This window comes from Uloborus diversus, chromosome 1 (genome assembly GCF_026930045.1).
Source record: "Uloborus diversus isolate 005 chromosome 1, Udiv.v.3.1, whole genome shotgun sequence".
Classification (NCBI taxonomy): domain Eukaryota; kingdom Metazoa; phylum Arthropoda; class Arachnida; order Araneae; family Uloboridae; genus Uloborus; species Uloborus diversus.
Window position 1 is genome coordinate 155,935,260 of NC_072731.1, and position 23,817 is coordinate 155,959,076.

At 33.2% G+C, this 23,817-nt stretch overlaps 1 protein-coding gene across 1 annotated transcript; it reads left to right on the top strand.

The window, feature by feature from the left end:
* The first annotated feature begins 697 nt into the window (after positions 1-697).
* On the top strand, positions 698-23,304 carry LOC129222347 (retinal homeobox protein Rax-like). Its single transcript, XM_054856846.1, has 6 exons — positions 698-833; positions 10,805-11,119; positions 15,842-15,935; positions 16,565-16,688; positions 19,999-20,071; positions 20,752-23,304. Exons 2-6 carry the CDS (start codon positions 10,807-10,809, stop codon positions 21,234-21,236), a joined length of 1,089 nt encoding a protein of 362 aa, XP_054712821.1. The 5' UTR covers positions 698-833; positions 10,805-10,806; the 3' UTR covers positions 21,237-23,304.
* Positions 23,305-23,817: the final 513 nt, after the last annotated feature.

Genomic DNA, 23,817 nt, shown 5'->3' on the forward strand with positions numbered 1-23,817 from the left:
AGTTTTTTGCGAGGTCGTGGAAGAGGTGCCCCTCCCCAAGAGCAAAGGCGGACACCCTAAGTATCACGAAGAACCCTCCCCAAGCAAAAGCCCCCCCCCCCAAAAAAAATACCCTTCAAAACAACCCCTTCCAAAAATTTCAGTGAAGCAGTCTGCGTCATGATCCCCCCCCCCCCCCAAGGTGGGTAGCACCCCTAGGTCGTGGTCGCCCTTATCCAAACTCACTCACAAAAGCTTACATGTGGACAGGGCCGACGAGAGGTCATTTCAGCTTAGTCGGTAACCAGGGGTCCGTCTCTTGCGGGGGTCCGGCTCGAAGTCGGAGCTGTTTTGATTTGGCAAGTTTTATGGGGGGTGAGGGAGGCTCGACGGCTAAACTGACATCTCCATGGCTCTCGGCGGCCCTTTATTTGGGAAGTGTAGATTTTAAACACATATGCATGCACTCTCCGGAAAGAAATGTTATTTATTCCATCTCATCCTTTATGTCCGTTTTACACAGAAGAAAAAAAAAGATATGAAACGATCATAAAGATGAGAGAGGAGCGCGGAATAAACTATTCCACCAATCAGAAAGCCCTACCTCTGCACAAATCAGTGCAACCCGCGCTTCGGGAGTCCCCGGCTCATTGGCCGACTTCCGCCTGAGTGGGCGTTTCCTGTTTCCATAGTTCCACTATATCTAATTCAGTTGTCCCGATAATCGAGCAAAATTCGTGCGACTTAAATTGCGACTTCTTTCATAAAAATCAGCACCGTTAAGGGCTTCGGAATCAATAGATAAATATTGGTGGAAATTGGCGAGAATTGATCTGCGCTCCTTTTCTCAGGAAGTAAGTACCAAATAATGCTGATTGTTTCATATATGTATTTGTTCTAATTCGGGCTTTATTGGTCTTTATTAGACGGGTTGAAATTATTTAATTTAGCCAATCGTGGCAGTTTAGGTTTAATCATAGGATGTTGCCAGTATCAATGAATGAATATTGGTACTGACGCGTTGGGTCAGGATATTTAATTAACTGTTCAATGAACGTCTGGAAAAAGAGTTTTATGTGAATGACGCACGCTGGCGTCTCAACTTTTCTTGGAATTTGATATCTTAGTGAGATTTTGTGCTCGGTGAGCCAGACACTTTCCATTTATCACAATAAGAGCTTGGTAAAATATTCCGTCAATCACATGCCACGTTTTTGAATATAAGTGACCACTTACGGAGCATTTGTTTTAGCAACGGACTTCTTTCATTGAATTTTGAGGCTGGAACTCAAAAATAACGGCTGTATTCATCTACGTAATTGCAACAAAAAATTTTGAGGGGCATTTGTACCTCGATATTTATATCCACACGATAGTCAATGTGAATGTTAAAATTTTTTTGAAGGAACAAGAAGAGAAAAAAGGTCCCGTGTTTCTCTAACTTTTAAACTAGAAGTTTATTTTTTCTTTTCTATTCCTTTAAAACTTTCAGACATCGGTAGTGCCTTTTTTTTCTTTAAAGCATTAGGTATGTTTACGAGGAAAATAGATTTGCTGTGGTTTCAGGGAGATATCTTTAGCATATAAATTCAAAAATGCATTACACTAAAAAAAAAAAAAAAAAAAAAAAATAGAATTTGTATTTACTTATTGAATTTTTTTGTTAGAAAATAACGTATAAAATTAACGAAAACTAAACGAGCTGATGTATGCATCACATGACTTCCTTTTACTATAATTTAATTAATTTGAAGGGGGGGGGACTTGTTGGCCCGAGCCTGGGATTTTTAAAATGAGGGATAAAACAGATGTAAGTATTAATATGGAGCGGGGCCCGTAAAACTCATTTGTGAAGGAGGCCCTGAAATTTCTGTGCACACCTGACGGTGCCCAACCTACGGTCCGCAGGGCTGATCAATGTGGCCCTCTATTACGTTCAGTTTTACAAATAGAAAACTCCCCCCCCCCTCCCCTTCCCCGTCTGTAACTTTCCAAAATAACCAATCCTCTATACACCAATTATAATTCTGAAGTCAAATACTAAATGCAGTTGGACCTTTGTGTTAATAAATAAGTAGTGATGATGACAACAATAATTCTTAACTTGAAATTATTTTTCATTTCTCGCAATTTTCCATGCTATCCAGAAAAAACAAAAAGTACATTTAACGTGTATATGTCCTCCGGCCCACGAGAATCATCTTAATATCCTCCGGGTACAAATTCTATTTTTTTAATTATAAAAAAATACGTTACGAAAAAAATAACGTATTGAAATTTTTTTGTTAGAAGATATCTAAAAACATTTTCTGAAATAGCTTGTTGAACAGTACAATTTTAATCACGTATTTGTTTTTCTGTTCACTTAAAATTCCCTCTTTTTTCCATTTAATTTTATAGTAATCAGAATGCCAATATGTTGTATCAATCAATCATTACGAGAAAGTAATTCCATTTATCTTGGATAGAAATGTCAACTTGTACAATTTTTGAATTCAGTCAATATGAAATTTTCGGTAGTTATGTTCCAAATGCTTTTAAACTAACGTTTATTGATTCATTTTCCCCTTTGTTTACCCCCGATATTTATAAAATTAATTTTCTTACACTAAATGCATTTTTGCATTAAGTTTTATAGTAGCATGCATTATGATGCAACTAGAAATTTTTTCTTTTCTTTTTTTTTTTTTTTTTTTTTTTGTTAGTTTTTACAAACATTAAACTTTTAATATTTAAAATTTAAAATCTAATAATAACAAATTCTGTAGCAAATAATGAAACTTAAAAAAGAATTGTGAGCCCTAAACCTTGAGGACCTTTGGGCCTGAGCTAAATGGGCCCTTGCTTAAATCATGGCATGCAGAATGATTAACGATTTAACCTATTGATTAACGAAATTTCCTGTAATCTTTTCATTGTTTGCAAATGTAAAAATTATTTCAAATTAATTGATCATTTCCAGGGTTTGAATAAAGCGATCGTTTGATAGTATTTTGAAACTGAAACTTTTAGTTTGACGACCACGACTTAACGCCAGTCGTCATTTTTACTAGTTTTTTACACTATGCAGACAACTTTGCTTCTGCTACTTCGATTATTGTGAAATCACGCCTGAATAGTAGGGAGGTTCGAAAAAAATCGATTTTTTATTTCAGAATCGCGTTACCTCTCAAAAGTTGTAGTTTGGTATCCTCAATTGAGAAAAAATTAGAAAAAAAATTCTTTGTTGACATCTTCAGTTCGCGAATGAGGCTAAAAATTTAAAAAATATGTAAAAAATTGAAATTTTCAGAAAATAATATTTTTTTAAAACATTTTTTCATAATACAACAGCCATAAATTGTCAGTAAAAAGCATAGTTTGAACCCAAAAAATATTTCATAGTTTTTACATAAGATCTTTTGTTCACGCATACGCCTTAAATTGGGCTTCAACTTTCAGGAGATTTTAGCCCAATTTAAGACGTATGCGCAAACGAAAGATGAAATAGCTATAAAATATTTTTAAAGGTTCAAACTACGCCATATACTGACAATTTATGGCTATTGCCTTATAAAAATATTAAAAAAATCTAATTTTATTACTTTTTGAAAATTCAATTTTTAGCTTATTTTTTCAAATTTGCAGCCTTATGCCCGATCTGAAGATGACAACTTAGATTTTTCTCCCCTAACCGAAGATACCAAAAAAAAAAATCGATTTTTTTGAACCATCCTTCTAAGAAAAGTATTTTAATTTCGAACCGAGGTCTCTCTACGTCAAATAAACGAAAGAAGTACGTTTTTCAGATTCATATCAAGTAATTCTAATAAAATTTTTCGGTTTGAATCTGCCCATGTAATTGATAGCAAAACAATTTTTTTTAGATATTTTAACCCTTTTTTTTTTTTTTTTGTCTAACGCCCTTTAAAATGCTTGAAAAGTGGCATTGGCAAAAAAAGAAAAGTTCCAGTATTTCCAAAAATTATTTTTCTCAGCGCCTTTCAGAGCTAAAGAGCACGGGCTTCGTATGTGTGCCGCGGGGAAAGGGGGGGGGGGTGCCGATATCCATAAGGTCAATAAGTATACTAGGCACTATAAGAAATTAGGGTACCGTGAGAAAAATTCTAATTCTTCAAAAGGTGCCGCGAATGAGAAAAGTTTGGGAGACTCTGCTATATGAAGTGTTTTACTGTTAGCATTTCAAAGCTCTTACTAGAGTACATTGAGATATGTCACTAGGCAAGGTTATGTTACCTTAAATATTTTAAGGACAAGAAAAGCATTGTTTGATGATGAAGATTCTGAAAAGTATATTTTTCAAAAATCTGAGCAAACTATATTTCTATATACTTGCTAATGTTATGTATAATGTGTGAAAATTTCAAAATAGGATGATGTGAAAAGTAATTGTAAAACTTCTAAATACAGAAGAACAATGAAATACCCCCCCCCCCCTCCAAGCTATTTTTATATTATACTAGCTGCTCAGCGTTGCACGGTCTAGCTCAAAAATAAAAGTTGGATCAACTGACGCATGTCCAGCAATCAGGCGCAAAACAAAGTGTAAATTTTCCTGTCAATATCTAGAAAAGAGCAAAAATTTAAATTTATAATAAAATATAAAATATAAATTTGGAAAAAATATACCTCTTTGGATATTTTTTCCAAAATCGCAATTTTTATACAGTAACCAGCAACAGGCGTGATCTATCCACGTTGACATGGCCGTTAGAATAGTGATGAATTCGCATTGGTTATTGAATGATGTTTTGAAAATTTCTGAAAAATATTTTAATTCTTAGACTAAAGGTAATTCTAAAGTTAACGTACATCAACTTTCCAGAATTTTGCCAATTTATTTTGTTTTATAAAAATTATTAAAACTGGCATGAAGCACAGTTGATATCAAAAAAAAAAAAAAAAGCATGAAATCTAAACCCATTATTCCTTTTGAATATGTAAAAAACGTTTTCACTAATTTTCCCCCAAAAGATTCTTAGCAACTAGAAAATAAAAATAAAAATAGAATGGTAAAACAATAAAATTCCTTGCGTTGAAAGTTCTGCTAAGAATATTCTTTTGAGATTTTTTGGAAATATTTTTTTTACAAATGGAGTGTACAGAAATCGTTGAATAGTCTTTCTCATTAGCCACAGCTGTATAACACAGGTAGTTAAGTTTCGTATTAGGAAATACAAGTAAAGAAATAATATGAATGGCACGCTACACAAGCGTGTTGAAAGTGGAATACTTTTGATTAGGTGCGATTGAGACAATAATCTACATGCGGTGGTAAATTGTCTTGAGTTCTTTGAAACTAAAGTTTATCGCAAACGTTTTGTTGTTTTTTTACTTCCGCATAGATTATACCGTCAAATTCACCTAATCAAAAGTATTCCTCTTTCAACACACTTGTTTATTGTGCATTTAAAATTTGGTCAAACCTGCGTTTCCTAATATAAAATACTTAACTATCTTAAGAGCTGTGGCTATTAATATAGAGACTATCCACAGATTTTAATAGACTGAATTTATATTAAAAAAACTTAAAAAAAAAAAAGCCAAAGCTCAAGAGAAATTTCAGGGCTAATAATTTGGATTATTTCCTTCTGTTGGTTTCCAGGTTGCTAAGATTCTTAAGCGATTTCAATTGTTACTACCAAATAATAAATTTTCACCCTCTTCCTTTAAAGATATACTATTCATCTTGTTCAATGTTGTGGAATTTAGAGCATAAACTGAAATTTTGGTCTTTCTTATTTCGGACAGCGATCTTTGAAGTTCCATTTGAAAAAGCATAAAAATTTTGTGAAAAATGCAACAGTTAACAGGACAAGCATAACTCATGAGCCGAACTAATCACTTAAGTTGTAAAGTGAAGCAAAGGTCAATTAATCAAGCTTTTGGATTTGCTTCTTCTTAGCATTATTATTGGCTTGGTTTTACTTTAAATATTTTAAATTTTTAAAGGAAGAGGGAGAGGAGCAGCTGCTCTCGCTTGTACTTCTAAGGGTAGACCGGGGCACGTTTACGCATGAGGTACGTTTACACAGTGTCTATAACTGGAGAGCAAACACTCATAACAGATTAAGTCTGCTCCCTAGCAAATATTCTCAAAAGTTTTTGAGCATAAGTCGGGCTTCGGTCTAACATGCAGAAAGAATAGTCTTTTTCCTACCAAGTTGAGTAAATTTTGTGTTGAACGTTTTAAAGCTTATCGTGAATAAATAATACTTAGTTAAGAAAGAACAAATATATGAAAATTAGCAGAATTTTATCCCTTTTTTAGCCTACTTTCCCAGTAAAAGTCAGAAAAAGAAGAAAAAAGCATGAAAGAAGGCTTAATGCATCTTAAAAATATCGTGAAAAACAAAAAAAAAGTCAAAAATAAATAAAATAATTAAATAAATATTGAAAAATTAAAAATTGGAAAGTAGGGTATTGAGATGGGGAAAAATGTCTGTCGGTCTGTCTGTCTGTCGGTCTGTCTGTCGGTCTGTCTGTCTGTCGGTCTGTCTGTCTGTCTGTCCCCCCCTAATAACTTTTGAATGAATAGTCCGATTCGAACAAACTTTTTTTGTTCGAAAGATCTTGGCGAGGACACCTCATTCCCATATTTCACTTTCTGATTTGAACTATTTTTTGTTCAATTTTGAACAGTTCAAAAAAACTTAACATTAGCGCCTACGGGGAAATTCAAAGCAATTCCGAACTGTGAGGCGAATTTGCTTCAAACAAGCTTTGTCGGAAAAAGTTTTTGATGAAAAACTTGTATATAAAATATCTTTTTGATCTGAACAATTTTCCGTTTAATTTTGAACAATTCAAATCCCTTAACAATAGTGCCTACGGGGAAACTGAAAGTCAATGAAGATTCCCTACTTGAAGGCGGATTTACTTCAAACAAGTTTTGTTGAAAATAACTCTTGACGTCAAACTCCAGACTTCGACTCCGAGAATTTAGGGGCACTTGACTCCGACTCCGACTCCTGTGCCAGAAAATTAATCGGACTCCGACTCCCCGACTTTGACTCTGACTTCGTAGTTTTGGCAAAAATTTATACACGGTGGACAAATGACTGACTCCGATTCTTAAATATTCTACTCCGACTCCTTTATCTCAAAATGAGATTGACTCCGACTCCGCAACTATGGTTTTAACTGTGAAATAATTATTGTTGATATGACTTGTTTTTATTTTTATGCTAAAGTTTCAATTTAGGTACTCAGTTTTTGGCGAATAAACTCGAAGTCATTTATGTTTCTACATAAAGATATGTGCAGACGATTTTTTTTTTTTTTTTTTTTTTGACAAAGAAAATTATTTCTTTAAGTTGACATTTTATTGTTTTTTTTTTTTTTTTGGTAAGTGCATTAATTCATTTAAAAAAATGTTTTTTGGCAACAGGGGAAAAGAAACGATTTTTTTTTTTTTTTGATATGATGTATTTATTTTAATGAGCTGATTAATTTTAATTATTATTTTCTCGTTTTGAAAGCTGTTAAAGATTTTTTTTAAATGGAAAAAAGTGTATTAGCTGCTTTGTTTAAAAGTTGCTGCTTTTTTTTTTTTTTTTTTTTTACGCATAATTTTTTTTTAGATGAGTTGGGTTATTTTATTCCTAGAAATCAGCTTAAAGTATTTTTAAAATATGTTTGAAAACATTTGCGATTTTAGCTATTTTTGAGAATATTGATCAGGTACTAGAAAGTAGTATGGGTATACGGGAAAGTTGGCTCATCTAGTTCTAGACAGAACTTCTTGTTGAGAATTGTATTTGTATGGAATAAAATGTTATTAAATTCTTTTGTACGTTAAAAATAAATCCTAACTTGACGACGGGGCAAGTTTACGCGTTGAAGTCGGAGCGCCTTTCCGCCAGGGCCGCGCCGTCTCTATGTGCAAGGTCGTACGCCGCACGACAGCGCCAGAATCAAAAAGGCTCCGAGCTCTACCAATCAGAAATGCTCCAAAGGGGGGGGGGGACCTCCAACTAGAAAAATAAAATTGTACTTTTCATTATATCTTATTGTGGCAGTGAAATTATACTGCTCTCATGTTGTGCCTAAAGTGCTATTCAAAAGCGCAATCGTTTACAGTGAAAATACATGATGCTATAATTAATGCATGCTTTTGTGCATTTTTCTTCATATTTTGAGCTATGCTATGATGCGTGAATGCTATTTCGGTATGTCTATAATCTCACGAGGTTGAGCAAACGAAGCGCAAGAAATTTGCCATTCCCCGTGTTGCTTCTTACTATGAATATGTTGTATTATAATTTGTGCAGTATGTTTTTTTGTGATTTTTAACTATTGTTCGTTGTAATTTCACTGTATCGTATTTTTTTTATGTTATCATACATAAAAAAATACGGTGAGCACATTTGTATATAATATACTTGTGTATAATACACATATATTGTTAACAATAAATTTAGGTTATTTTTTTATTCCCGAAAAGTATCGACTTGACCATAATTACTCTATTCCCCCATCCCCTTTTTCTTCTTGTGCTTTAAGTTAAAGAAAGAGCTTTAAACAATGTTAATTTCTGATAAAAAATTAAATAATTTTTTAACGATTCCATAATTTAGAAGTTTTCGTTTTACTGGCAATTTTCAGTTTTATATTTTAAAGCGGAATATCCTTTTCAATATTATCCTTCAATTTAGAAATATAATCAGTACCCTCCTGTTCCGTGGCGCAACCAGAGGGAGGGGGTTCAACAGGGTACCCCTCTGGTTGCCCTACCCCGCTCCCTCTCCCATCCAGAATGCTAAGTTGAATCTTTTTCAAAAATATTCTTTATTATTGAAGAGGATAAAAAACGTGTCTTTTTAAAACAGTGATTTTAATAGGAAAAAATAATGATGTTTCGGGGAAAATCTTTATTTTTTCTAAACAGAAATCTTTGAATTAAAAGTTTTCAATGGTTACAGCTAATTGGTCAGCTACTTATGCCCCTCAGACCTATTTCTTTTCTTTTTTTCTTTATTATTTTTCTTTTTTCTAGTTTGTCTGAAAAAAAGAAAGTTTTAAAACGCTACTCCTCCCAATCTTCCCCTCTCCTCCCTCCAAAAGCATTACGGAGTATCTCAAATTTCATTTCCAGTTCTTCAATATAGCAAAATTTTCAGGGAAAGTCCCCGAATACCAAGCAACACTGAGCTGTGTTCAAAAATAAGCGAAAGTTGTATTTTTGGAGCTTCAATTTCGAAAGATTGCCGACCCTTATGTTGCCAAATATGGCCTTACAACCGCGTTTTTAAGATTTCAATTTCAGAAAATATTCGGACTAAAACCTCCGAACTGCTTTCCTTTAATATCATCAGAACATAGGTTTTTTAAACATTACTTACGAAAAATTTAAGTGGAATAGCCTCTGAACCTTAATATCATAGAATAGTGCTAAGTTTTTAGGACTTAAATTTTGAAAAATGTTCCACGGGGGAACTTCAGAATACCTTTCCTGTAAAAATCTTCAATGTTGTCTACAATTGCGTTTTTGGAAGTTCGGTTTCGAAAAATTGAAGGAGAAAGGAGGAATTGATTTCTATATATTTTTCAAAAAGAAGAAAGAAAAGAAAAACATCGAATGGAATCCCAGAGCTCCATCCCTTGTTCTAATCTCAATAAATATGACCTGTAATCGCGTTTTAAGGCTTTAACTTCTTCAAGTTTCCGCGGAGCCCCTTATACCTTTTCCCCTCATAACACCACTAAAGACCGTTTAAAAATTGCGTTTTCAAAACTCAATATTCAAAAAATTTCCGGGGTGAACCCCTGGACCCCTCTGTTTAAAAGAGAATGTTTTTTCAATGTGCCCCCTAAAACAATTTTCTAGTTGCACCACTGCTCTTGTTGTCATGTTTTGACAGGCGTAAAAGTTTTATTAATTATATATCACTTAGAAATTAGATAGATATTCAAACTGGCGTTAACTTCGATATTTAAAATATTTTCCTTTTCCAAAACGCATTATTAGTATATCAGAGGAGCTGCTGAACTCAAAATAATTTCCAGATATAAAGCAAAAGTGTACGCCATTTTCCAAAATTAATATTCACACATTATTTTTTGTATAAGTTAAATGACAAGTGTATCTCTTTTTCTTTTTTCATTTTATATTTGTCTTCAAAACCTTTCTCCAAGTGTTAACTATCTTTTCCCAGAACGCCAGAGCATAGAGGCGCTCACAAGACATCTTCACGACGGCGACGATCAGACTTGGCGCGACCCTGCTTTCCGCACGTTCTTACTGTGTCTTACTTAAACGTGCCCCTGACACCTTTTTCGCTCCGAACTGTCTCAAACCTTTTTAGTATTTTCCGGCTATTTAGCTTTGAAAATTACCATTTAATTTTTAATTTAGCTACACATTCGTATCTTATAGCTTACAATCATTTTGTGTTGTCTTCATGCCCGTTCAGCTTTTACTTTATAAACTATTCAGTCTGTAATAAATTTGCTTTATTTTAACGATGGTAAGACATTATGTTCAATACACTAACAGAACCACGTTAGGTGGTATAATAAATATGCGTAAACGTGCCCTGTGTCCGGAGCAAGTTAAAGCAACCGACTTGGATTCAAAAATAATTTTTTAACGGATTAAAAACACAAACTGAACTACAACTAAATATACCAATTTTGACTCCATTAACTGCTTCATAAAACCGCAATGTCTAAAATTTCCAAAGTTAAAATATAAAAAATAGGAAAATCATAGAACAAAATCCGCGTAAACGTGCCCCGATCTAACCTACCTAATAGCTGAAAGTGTTATTTTTAAGGGTCGATGCATTTTTTGTGTATAACATTTGTTATTGTCATTCGACAGCCATGCAGAACAGCAACCCCCCAAAGCAACCGGAGTCGAACCGAGGCAATTTCCACAGCATCCAGGTGATGTTGGGTCTTCAGCAGGAGCTGGGATGCCCGCAGCACGAGGCAATCGCGGCGGTTTCGGCGGCTCTCGGGTACTCGCCGCCGCACCAACCTTTCCCCGGCGTCGTGACGAGCGGCGGCGGCCTCCTCTGCGGCGGAGTCAGCATGGCGGGGTTGGCGCAGCATCAGCAACAGCAGCAACAGTACACCACAGCCAGACTGCGAGACGGCTTCGCCGAATTGGCCTCTGCGACTAAAGATGCGACAGGTGAGAAATTAGTGTTTTGACTAGTTTTATTACAGTACTAGTGGTACCCGCACGGCATTGTCCGTAGTTGAAAATTATAAAAAAATTTTGAAAAAAAAGTAGAACCGACTTCAAAATTGCTCTAAAAAGTGAAAAATAATTTTATTCTTTAAACACCATCGATAATACTTTTGAACATAATTTTTGAAGTTGGCGCAAAAACGATCGATAAAATCATTCACAGTCATAACTCAACTACAAGTATAAATTTAACCAGGTCCAGTTTCTTCACTACCACATGCATTACGCATTGATGACAGCATATTTGAGTAACGATATAAATGTTTCATTCCTAATTTTGGATGATTTTTTGATAAAAATATGAACGAAGCATGGTTACAATGGATTTTACTTTTTGTTTTTGAGCCAACTTCAAAAATTATGTTTAAAAATATTATCGATGGTGTTTAAAGAATAAAATTATTTTTCACTTTTTAGAGCAATTTTGAAGTCGGTTCTATTTTTTTTTTTTTTTTTTTCAAAATTTTTTTATTTCATTCTTTTTAGTGTAAATGTAGATATTTCAGTAAAAGTAAAAAGTTACCTAGTAAGAAGTTCGACTCTATGTCACTGTATTGCTTTAGAAAAGCCTTTATTCAAAATTATCATTACAATTACTATTAATGTTACTGTTATATGGCAGCAAACTTTTATAACAATGAGTTTCATATTGTCGCGTAGATGAAGATAGCGAAGACAATGTGAAAGCCAAATGAAGCGAATACTCGTTAGTCTCAACTCGAGTTAGTCTCAAACGAAATTTTAGTAAAATTCACTTTGTCCTAGTCGGGATTTGAACCCGGGTCGCTCGTGTGGGAGGCGAGAATTCTACCACTGAGCCACCGTTATCCACGGATGAAAAGAGCGAACTTCGCTACAGTATCATTTTAATCATTTAATAGGGAAATTGCATAAAATTTACTGTTTTTTGCCCATAACTTTTTTTTAAAGAACAAATATGATCAAACAAAGTTAATGGGACCTAAGTTGAGCCATCCTCTATCCATTAAAAAAAGAATCATCAAAATCGGTTCACTAGGTGAGACGCTATGAGTGGACAAACAAAAAAAAAAAAAACATACATACGGTATGAACTGATAACCGCCTCCTTTTTGAAATCGGTTAAAAAGGTCATTTGGTTCGCCTGTATATTTACAAATAATGGATGACGAATTTCTCGCCAATTCGATTATACGCGGTTCAAGATTTGATACCTTTACTTGATTTTACACGGATGAGTTTTGGTTATAAGCGGATGCGGCAATGCAAAAAGATAAAGTTTTCCCCTCCTTCCAACTCCTAAGGATTGCAGATTGCACATAATAAACTGTATTTTGCCGTATTAATAAGTGAGCTTAGGCCACTGGAGGCACTCTATGCAATTGGTTCCAGAGCTTTTTCCGGAAGTAAAGTTATTAAACTCACACAATTCAGAACTCACTGGAAGAAGAACTTTTAGGATTGACGAAGGAAGACAAAAGCAACACGGATACCGACATCGATGACACAGAACCAAAAACATTGAAAATTTTGAGCCATTCCTTGACAATATAGAAATGATCTTTCTGATTTGTTGATGACGGAAGAGTCTATCATGGAAAAGACGCAAGTGATCAGGGATGCGTTAATGCTCTGCAAAGAACTATACAGAGAAAAATTCCTAATTTCTGCCAATAGAATATCATAGCCAGCTCCTTTTTATAAACAGAACATGAAAATAATTTATGTTTTCTTTGTGCATGTTGTGCATGGAAATCGGTATAAGCACACATTACACTTTACAATTAGTCATTACTAGAATGAAGTTTTTTTTTTTTTAATCTACGGAACCTAAAACTCCTATTTTAACACTAACATTAAGTCTAATTTACGCGGTTTTGATTTAAGCGGCATTTCCGTGGAATGTAACCCCCGCGTAAAACGAGTGTCTAATGTACAGCCATTTACTTTGAGCACATAGCTCAGTTAACTTTGGTCTACTTCAAATTTCTTAGTATCCTACGTGTTTGATTTTTTAAAAAATAGAAGGCCTCGCGATGCAAAACTGCAAAATTTTCGTTTTCCCCCCCTTTTTTTTTCGCATTTTTGTCACCTATTTTACTTAAACTTTTTCTGCAGAAACATGCGCCATTCTGTTTAAACTGAAAATCAGGCATGAAAAAACGTCCAATTCCAACATTTTGTATTGTTTGTGTGTAATCACAAACACTTTTCTTCAAATAGCTCAAACACTCATTTTTGTAGACTCTGCGGTTTACCTGCCCAAGGCAGTAAACTCTTCTGGCAAGGTTATGAAATAAGTTTTCTACTTTTATTTTACAGAAAAAAAAAAAAAAAAAAAAAACAATAAATGTACTCCGCTCATTGCATATTTCTGTACTTCTGAAGTTACTGAATGGAAACTAGTTATGCAGTTGCAGAAATAGATTTTCCTACATTGTAATATTTTAGACAATATTATAAATATAAATGATAGAAATTGGTTGATCTTGTGACGTACAAAGGGAGAGGGTTTTTTTTTTTTTTTTTGAGCATTTAGAAATTTTATTTTTCTGCTATATAGTTGCATTACTTTTATTAAAATATTTTATATTGCACCACATTTTTCTGACGTGGGTCTAAGTTATCCTAAATAGCTGGATATATTTGACCCAGGATAATAATTCGTTTAAAATGGATTAAATAATAATTATTATTTCAATTTTGAACGACTATGTACTACTTTAGGAGTGTTTCTTCGTTTGTACCTAAAAATACAATAACATTACTAAAATTGAGTGGGGCAGTTTAAAAGTAAAGAAATTGTGTAGCTTAAAGTTACCCTTAATGAGTGCAATTATTATTTTTAAAAGACGAAATATATTTGAGTTCTCTTTGTCGTCAAGTTTCTCTTTTTTATTTATTTAATTATTTTTATAGAAGTTTATTTTTGATAAAGACAGACTGTTTATCAATAAATTACACTTCTTACGTTTGATTTACGCCCATTTATGTGATTTGTTGAAAAAACTGCATATAGTTCGGAAAACATTTCAGTTAATTAACAATTTGTTTCAAATAAATAACTTTGAAGGTACACTTTTCCTTTTTCACGAAATTCTATTTATTCTATTTAGTCAATTCAAAAAAAAAAAAAAAAAAAAAAAAAAAAAACTTCAGTGAATATTGTTCTAAACAATTATCCCGAAGAAATAGCCAATTAATCATCTTTACATCAAAGCATAAAATGAGCAGTTTAAAGATCTCTTTTAACTACATGGGAAACAGGGTATGGATACACATTTAACATTTTGATTATTTTTATTTTTGTTGCTAATGTTTTACTTAAAAGTAAAATTTCATTTAAAAACTATTACTGTTTTCCTATAAATCAAGGACTTCAACACCTTTGTTAACTTTATTTTTATTTATTTATTGTTTTTTAAATGTTTAAAAATATCTTGAAAAATGTCTTCGAAAGGTATCAACCATACCCAACATGGAACAAGTTCATACTCAAACGAATAGGATGTTACACTGATGTAATAAGCAATCGAATAAAGTTTTTTAAAGTTATATTCGACGAAGACTCTCATAAAATATTTGAAGGTTTTATCAGAGTCAAATGATAAAGGTAAATCTGATTGGCGTAAAAGTATGGCTATCTTTTCTGCAGTACTTACTATACGTAGGGGAATGTGGGACAAAGTGAAATGGTGAAATATTTATTCTGCTTTTGGCGCAACCTTTCTAGCAATATTTTAACTATGTAGTAACACATATAGCCTATTCCAGTCAAAAAAAAATCAAATAATATGATAATGCAAGCAATTTTCAAAAATTGATACTGATATTGTTCAATATTTTGTTGCAAGTCAAATATTGTTTTTGGTGTTACTAAATGATAAATTTCTTGCTATTAACATTTGAAATACTAATTAAGAACTACTAATATTCGATGCAGCAGTCATTCGTTTAAAATAAAGTTTATTTGTATATTATATGCTTTGTACAGTTAGTCAAGTGCATGCTGGGCAAAGTAGATGGGGCAAAGTGAAATATTTCATTTACTTATTCAGCCTTTTATCAAATCACTTACGTTTTAATTTATCAATTCGTTCATTTACATTCCGTGTAATAATTCCATTATTCATCACTCATTCAGAAAATATTTCATTCGAAAAATATTTCATTTTCACTTTGCTCCATGGAATCAAAAGTAAAAATTTTTTTGAAGGCACAATTTTACAGGCAAAATTAAAAATGATGTTCCAATGAAAATTTTAAATAAATGAATATTGAACACTATATTCATTGTTCTTTCTTTATTAACAATAATTTTCAAATCAAATTTCCAATTTGGTCATTTTGAAAAAGCTCAGCCATCTTAACTATTTTTTCTTTGCCACATATTCCCCTACTTGTATTGACCTGAAACGTTGAGAGAACCCTTGTTAATAATTGATGCCGATTATTTTCATCTAATAAACACATCTTTCTGTACGAAATTTATGATCATTTCATAAATGATTCTAAAGATATTTACGACGGAATGCATTGAAAGTATCAGCATGTACATAGTATTGTGTTCTGACCATAGCGAGGAATATGTTCAATACGAAATAAGCTGCACTCAAATAGAAAGTTAATTTGCAAATGTGAAATGCTTTCCAATAAAAGAAATTTTTACTTTTTGTGTTTCAGAAGCAGTGAAACAAACAACTTCATCCAGCAGTGATAAAAACAGTCCATCCAGTTCCAACGCTACAGAGAAAACTGTAAAAAAGAAAAAAACTCGGTGAGTACGAATATTTTTTTGCATTTAAATTCTATTACTATTTCTTTTTTTATCACGAATCAATACCACAGGCGGCTTGTACGGGAGGGGGGGAGGGGAAGTATCTGCCCCCACACTTTTAGAAGTAATGGGGTCATGCAAATCCATTTTTTAGCCTGCTTTCCCGTAAAAGTAAACAAAGGAAGAAAAAAAGCAGGAAAGAAGGCTTAATGCATCTTAAAAATATGAAACATAAGTAACAAAATTAAAAGAGTAGTAATAAAATCAATAGAATTACAACAACATGTGTACACATTTTCCTCCCAAACACTTATTGATAAACTCTTATTGATTGTAGAGCACACGAGGAAAGGAATCTATATTGTGAAGATCTATCTATAAAATATTTTTGTGGAGAATGTTTTATATTTACATAGTAAGTGGAAATATAAATCCCCCATGGACTTCCAACGATTCTGTTTGCGAAATAAAAAACGGGAAATGCATTTTTTATGAAAAATTCGAACAATATACTACTGTAAAAAGTTTTTAAAAAATATATATAAAAAAACAATAATAATAATAATAACAAAACAAAAAAAAACAGAGGGAAGAAATACATTTAAAAAAAATGAACATTTTCTTTTCAGAACGACTTTCACTGCGTACCAATTAGAAGAACTTGAACGTGCCTTTCAACGAGCCCCCTACCCAGATGTGTTTGCCAGGGAAGAATTGGCTCTTCGCTTAGCGCTCAGTGAATCAAGGGTTCAAGTAAGTTCATCAAGTATAAAGTAGCATTGCGTACTCACATTTTAATCCTAGGAGTTTTAAAAAAATTTTACTTTAAACTCTCATGTTTTGGTTATTTCCAAAATTGATTTGGTCCAATTTGGTATAAGGATTCCATTTTTTGTGTTCCTCCTTGTTCAATATCTTTTTACTTCCTTTTTACAAAAAAGGAAATTGTATTCGCGAAAAAAATTCACTCAAAAGTCGACCTTAATTTCCATTTTACTCACCCCCGAAAGAATGATGGGTTTTTTTTTTTTTTTTCGACTCGACCACACGTGGAAAAGTGCCGAAGAACGTATAGATACGCGAAGTATCCATTTTGACTATTTCCGAGTTAATTACAACGAGTTTTCTCGTGACGTCTGTATGTACGTATGTATGTATGTGCGTATGTATGTCGCATAACTCAAGAACGGTATGTCCTAGAAAGTTGAAATTTGGTACGTAGACTCCTAGTGGGATCTAGTTGTGCACCTCCCCTTTTGGTTGCATTCAAGTATTTCTACGGGGGTCTTTTGCCCCTTTTTGGGGGGAAATCATTGTTAACTTCGATGTGAACTTAAGTGGTGTTATTATTTGGCAGGCACTTGGCGATATATCGCCAGTCTTTTGGTCGGCAAGTTTTGTCGCCGTTTTGGCGTCAAATTCAGCGATGTTTTTTTTTTTTAAATCTGGTTTCAATTTGGCCACAGTTGGTGATATTTAGAGAGTAAACTATTGAATCACATTAAAGCTGCCAATAATGGGAAACTGGCATTAACTTATAGTAAAAGGAAGTCACGTGAGGCACACATCAGCTCGTTTTATAACTGAATCCAAGATTAACGGCAACAATGTTAGATATGATGTTTTCGTCGCATGAACGTGAGAAAATTTCACTTTGAAATGAGATCTGTAGAAATATTAGCCGAGGGTTACCTTCAAAATGATGCAGGAAGAATCAAATTACAAACTCTGTGCATTAAAATTTCATATTTTATTTCGTTCATACTTTTGTTTACCATGAAAAGAAACAATACATTTTTCCGTGGCAATAATCCATAAGCTATTATCGCAATGAAATGGTTTGGAGAACCTTTTTACCTACTACTGTGCACAAATTTGTTTCTCAAAGGGTCACCATAGTTGAGCATTTATTTATTTATTTATTTGTTTTGAATAGAGTAAGGACTAGGTTTGCATTCTAACTAATCAGAATGAATGTAGTGACGTCATTATCCAAACTTACATTCTTTGGACATTAAAGCAAAATTACCAGAACATTAGAGCACGAAATTTTTTTCTAGAACTTTCCCCAAAAATAGGATAAAATAACCATTTTAAAGTTTTCTTGGGTGGGTTATGATGCGAATGTATTTGGAACAATGTCTTAGACCAAGGCTGTCCAACTGCGATGAGCCCACGGGCCAGAATTCCGGTCACTGATCACCTGGCGGACTGCAGGTTGAAAAAGTTGAACCATAACCTCTTACACAATAACAATTAATAGTTGAATTATTAATTATTAAATAATGAAACAGAAGGATTATAGAACGATTTGCTTTTATTTAATGGGAAAACTGAGGTCGATCCGCTTTCTTTACAAGGGCAGGAATGTCAACATCGATGTTTGTCGTTGCCAGCGGAAGAAGGTCTAACAATGAATTGTCGGAGAGGTAGCTCCTGTGAGGATTCTTGATAAAGTTCATCGCCGATAAAGAACTTTCGCATAAATATGACGAGAGCAAGCTCTCAATTTCTTTTTCGAAATCATAAGGCCGTAGTGTCAGTGAGGGGGTCTAATTGCAGGCAGGTTTTGCTGATCTGTAATGTTTCTCTCTTGCCTCCCTGTCTTCCCTCCCCCCCCCCCCAACGCCAGACAATACTATTTCTAGGAATTCGTTTGAACACCAGCGTGCAGGGTAGGACTGTTTGATCTTGACCTGTAGCTGTCCTGTACCTTTTTCTCCCAGTACAATTAAAGGAGTAAAAGAACGATCAAGAGGAAATTTCGAGACCCCGGCTTGACCAAGAATGTAGTCTCGGAAGTTTCTTGATACCATAAAATGTCGAAAAATGAAATATACTGAATAATAAGTAGGCGGGCCGCACAATATGTGTTGGCGGGCCGCATGCGGCCCCCGGGCCGCCAGTTGGACAGCCCTGTCTTAGACTGAACAAGTAAAAGGAGTCGAAACGTGTGTACAGGGGAATAGTTAACTTTAGTCTTTAAAACATGCTCAAGATTATCGTAGGACTCTTTTATCACACAAGTTAAAAAAAGGAATCCTAATTTATCCAGATTTTTAAACATTGTTCAAATACTTTTTTAAAAAAATCACCTCTGTTATGTTCAATTAATGTAAGTTCCAAAATTGTGCATCAGTTTAGAATGGTCATACAGAATAATTGGGCAGAATACGTTTTAAATGCATCACGTGACATTTTGAGTTCTTAATTAATGCTATCATCCAGTTGTCGATGTTTTAAACGAGATAGAACAAGGTGCATTTTTCTACTTAATCGTCTTTGTTTGCTATTTGCTGCCATATTTGCATTTTCATAAGTGAACGTAACAGTGCCACTAACTGTCATTAGCACAATAGAATTCTATGATGCTATGAGGCTTATACTAATAATATTTTACAAAACTCTAGACTACCTGGTTTTGTCAATCAGCTTCTTTTAATATGTCATAAAGTTTATGAGGATTTAGAAAGCATAAGTCTTAAAAAGCTAATTGAGTTGTCAATCTCTGTTTTCTCTTTCATTGTTAGAAAATAAATTTTTACATAAACAGAATAAACACGAAAATGGAAACTTACCGAAAGCATGTTTTGACAAACACGGTGGCACGTCATTTGAATTTTTTTTCGAGAAGGGAGAGGGAGGGCAAAAAGACAAAAAATAAATAAATAAATAAATAAAAACACCAGAATCCACGTAGTTCTACTTACATGTAAATACATTAATTTCTCAAATTTGGAAGGGGGGAAATTGAACCCCCTGACCCACTAAATGACAAACCTGCTATCACGATACAATAACATTTCATTAAATGTTTTAATGGCTCTAAAAGAGGTTTCACATATGAAAATAAAAGCAGGAAAGTTCTGAATTTTTCAATTTTTTATTCTGCTTTTTATTGTTTGCAATATTATAAGAAATTGTCTTACGTATAGTTAGCCATTTTCCACCTTGGAGAGAGAGATTTTTTTATTTCTATTTTGTTTCTCAGCTTATATATAATGCAGTGCGTTTATGTATTTTTGTTTATGATGCGTGACTTATTGGCGATCTTTTAATTTAGGTTTGGTTCCAAAATCGAAGAGCGAAATGGAGGAAAAGAGAACCTCCCAGAAAAACAAATTATTTACAAACAGGTAAACTAAATAAGAAAACACTATATTGGACATATTGTGAACACATGAAATGTTATTTCTAAAGTCTCTTAAAATTTAATCAGTTTTAAATTTTTTTTTACCTTTGTTAAAAGATCAACGAAAATATGCTATTCCATCAAATCGTTTAAGTTTAAAAGGAAATCGAGAAACTTGCTCTTAAAGTTTGAAAAGCTTTTTGAATTAAAGATTCCTTGTATATTGAATAAAAATTAAAATTTATGATGATATTTTTTTAAAATTCGCAGCTGTGTACAAAGCTGTTATGCCTTAATTCAGTTAAAATTTTCCCAACAATTTATAATCAGCAATTGTACTGGATCTAAAATGTTATTCACTTTGTTAAAAATTTAAATTTTAAACACCTAACCCAATGAAATAATGTTCAACCTTCATCGTCTCTCAAGCAGCCTACGAGCTTATAATTTTGTATTGGTTGACATTTTGTTCCAATTTCTGTACAATAAAAGGAAGTAAACTAGTTATAGTAGAATTAGGTTAATCTACTAATAACATAGCATGCAAGTCTTGTAAATTTGACTTAACTAACCGAAATTGTTTTTTCCACAGTAAAAGAATAAGTTATGAGCATTTTAATACTTATTAATTTAGTTGCGCCATATTATTTTCGCTCAAATGATTTTTCTTTCTTCTTTTTACAGCAGTATCCACACCTTCCATGGGAAAGACGTTCACAAACACTTCTCCACTTCCATCTTTGTCAACCAACATGGACACCAGTTGGGCAAGCTTCACAACCAGTCCATATGATTTCGGATTTCAGAATGCATTGGCTACATCCCCGTACGCGGGATTCTCCACAAGTCCACACACAAATCTGAGCACATGTCCCACTTCATCAGGCTTCTATGGTGGCATGATTTCCCAAGGTGATCCCCTTCTGCCATCTTTAACTACCACCAGGTCCGACATGCATTCAAATGCTAGCTTGAGTAAAACTCCTAGTCCTCCAAGTGTCTATGGCAATGGAAGCAACGGTTCTGGGGGAGAAAAGAAATTGGGAACCTTGGTAGGATTGGAACCTGCTGATGTGGATCCACATCGCCTAGCATCACTTCCACCAATCATGCTCAAAACAAAGGATACGTCCGTGTCGCCACTGCCATCATTGGATTTTTTCACCTAAATATCAAATGGTTTTTCATTTTGCACGCGTAAAGACATCATACTCCACTCTTTTATTTTTTAATGAATCCATTTGCACCATACAAATAAATATATTTCTTTCAGCCCTCCCCACCTCCCTTTTTTGCCTATTATTACTTTTTACTTTGTCTGCTAATCTCACGAAAACGCTTTCCCTCTGACACCACATGAATTGGATGATACTGAACTCTCACTAGCTTCACATAGCTGTTTTTTTCTCTGCTTGATTCTTTTTTGTAATGATCAGAAGTCCACACAAAACACATTAGAAACAAAAATGTTTTAATTGCTCACTGAGAGATGTTAGTCATTAAATCAGATCAATAAAAGATAATTATAAGAAACTTTTAGAACAACATCTATTCCAGTGGCTCATCTTTGTTTGATATTTATTTGCGATTTTATTCTGCTACTGCAGCAAAATGGTTAACTTCCCGTCGAAGAACGTCACTTTTGCCAGTCCAATTATGTATCAGAGAACCAGACGACCGATTTTTTTTACCAAATGCATCAAACCCTTCTTTCATACAAAATCCAATCATCAGAATGTTTGATTATCCAAACGAGGTCCGGTCACAATTGATTCGGATAATTGGATTTCGATTATATTTGCAAATGTATCAGTTTTAAGAACTACTATAAACTATTCGTAGTAACCAACAAAAAATGCACTGTGCACGTGTATTATAACATTGTGAAGTGAAGGAAATCTACAAAGAAGTTTTAAAAATATTTTAACAGACGTATTCTGGAATCAAGTTAATATTCTTTATGTATGACATCTTTTTTGCATCCTTCGTTTGTCCATCCTTTGAAAATTACTTCATTGATGTCGTTGATGTGGAAATAATGTGAATTTTAAAGCAATCTTCCACTGACAGACACAGCCCGGAATCCAGGTCTATCCTCAATCAATGGATAAATTAGTGATTTGTGTGGTGCCGTTTTTACGCATTACGTCGAAAATGCATCAATTCGCCCGAAAAGAGTAAAAGCCACACTTTACGAAGAAGATTCTTACCAGTTGAAGATTCATGTCACTTTTCCCCCTCGCACACTCAAGTTATACCAAAGTTTTTATAGTACATCGTCTTTTTTTTTCTGCTTTTTTTTTCTTTTCTTTTTTATGAAACTACAAGCAATTAGCGAATTTCTGAGTACTTTTATGTAAATAGAATTTCATGTTTTTCTACTTACTCATGTGTAAACTATTTCTCATCTTCCTTGTAAATTTGTATTATACTGACTTATATATACTTCAAATACTGATGTTTATATCATTCTTTTACAATTATCATTTCGCACAAAATTGAAGAAATGTAATAGTTTATGACTTTTTTTTTAACGTGGTTGGCTGAACCAAATGTGCCTTATATGTATATACTGCTCCTATAGTTAAATTTGTTTGACTCTAAAAACAATCGAATAGGTCCCTGGAAAAAAAGCACATGTTTCAAATGAAACATTTTGCTGGAAGGACTAAACAAAGAAAGCGCGCAACTGAAGAATGTTAATGAAGATCAAGTGTAACATATACCCTTTTTCTAGACTCATTTTGGATAGTAACAACAACATTTAAGTTTAAATTTTGGGCAAAATGTATTATTTTTTTATCCTATTTCTCCAAAAAAAAAAACAGTAACGACAAATTGGTAACATGTGTCCTTTATCTGGAGACCCATTTTTTTTTTCTTCTCTTCTCTTTTCGTTTTTATGAAACTACAAGCAATAAGCAAATTTTTGAGTACTTTTATGTGAACAGAATTTCGTGTTTCTCTAATTACTCATATGTTACCATTACTCATCTTTCTTGTAAATATGTATTATACTGATTTATACTTACTTCAGATATTTATATTTTATATCATTTTTTGTTATACATTTATCATCTTATTTGACTCATATTTCGCACAAAAAATGAAGAAATGTAGTTGAATTAGTGTACGCGATGAAAAATTTTTTTTTTCCAAACGCGATTGGCTGAACCAAATGTGCCTCAAATGTACAGACTGCTTTGTCAGTTAAATTTGCTTGTGTCTGAAAACAATGTTCAAACACAATTTTTTTTAATGTAACTGTATGTTTGTTTAATAAAAAAATTATTTGAGAATATTTGGATTCGTTTAATATTTCATTGTTGCATTAGAAACATTATTAGTCAAAAGTTTTATTCTTATAAGGAAAATATGAGGACATTTTTACAAAATTACTTATTTGTAACTGATTCTTATATAGTAAAACATTCTGATGTAATAAATTTAGTATTTATCTTCTTCGCGGAGAGAAAAAGCTGTTTTCCAAGAAGAAAAAATAAATAACTGAATAAATTAATTTAAAAAATCCCATAACCAGTAATAAGATCATTAAACAAATGTAATTAGCTGTAGCAAAAAACAATTACTATAATACTACTAATAATAATAATGTTTATTGTTATTATTGTGGGTCATTTCACGGTATTTTGGACAATCATGTAGTGTCCATGAAATGACTTTTTTGCTATAACTTTTTAATTTAGTGTTTGATTAGCACATTATTTTATTTTGAGTTTGTCCTACCAA

Bases quoted from the DNA above. Each gene is read 5' to 3' on its own strand.
- LOC129222347 (XM_054856846.1), top strand. From the start codon at position 10,807: ATGCAGAACAGCAACCCCCCAAAGCAACCGGAGTCGAACCGAGGCAAT. The intron at 11,120-15,841 runs GTGAGAAATTAG...TTTGTGTTTCAG, and splicing joins TGCGACTAAAGATGCGACAG to AAGCAGTGAAACAAACAACT. The intron at 16,689-19,998 runs GTAAGTTCATCA...CTTTTAATTTAG, and splicing joins TCAGTGAATCAAGGGTTCAA to GTTTGGTTCCAAAATCGAAG.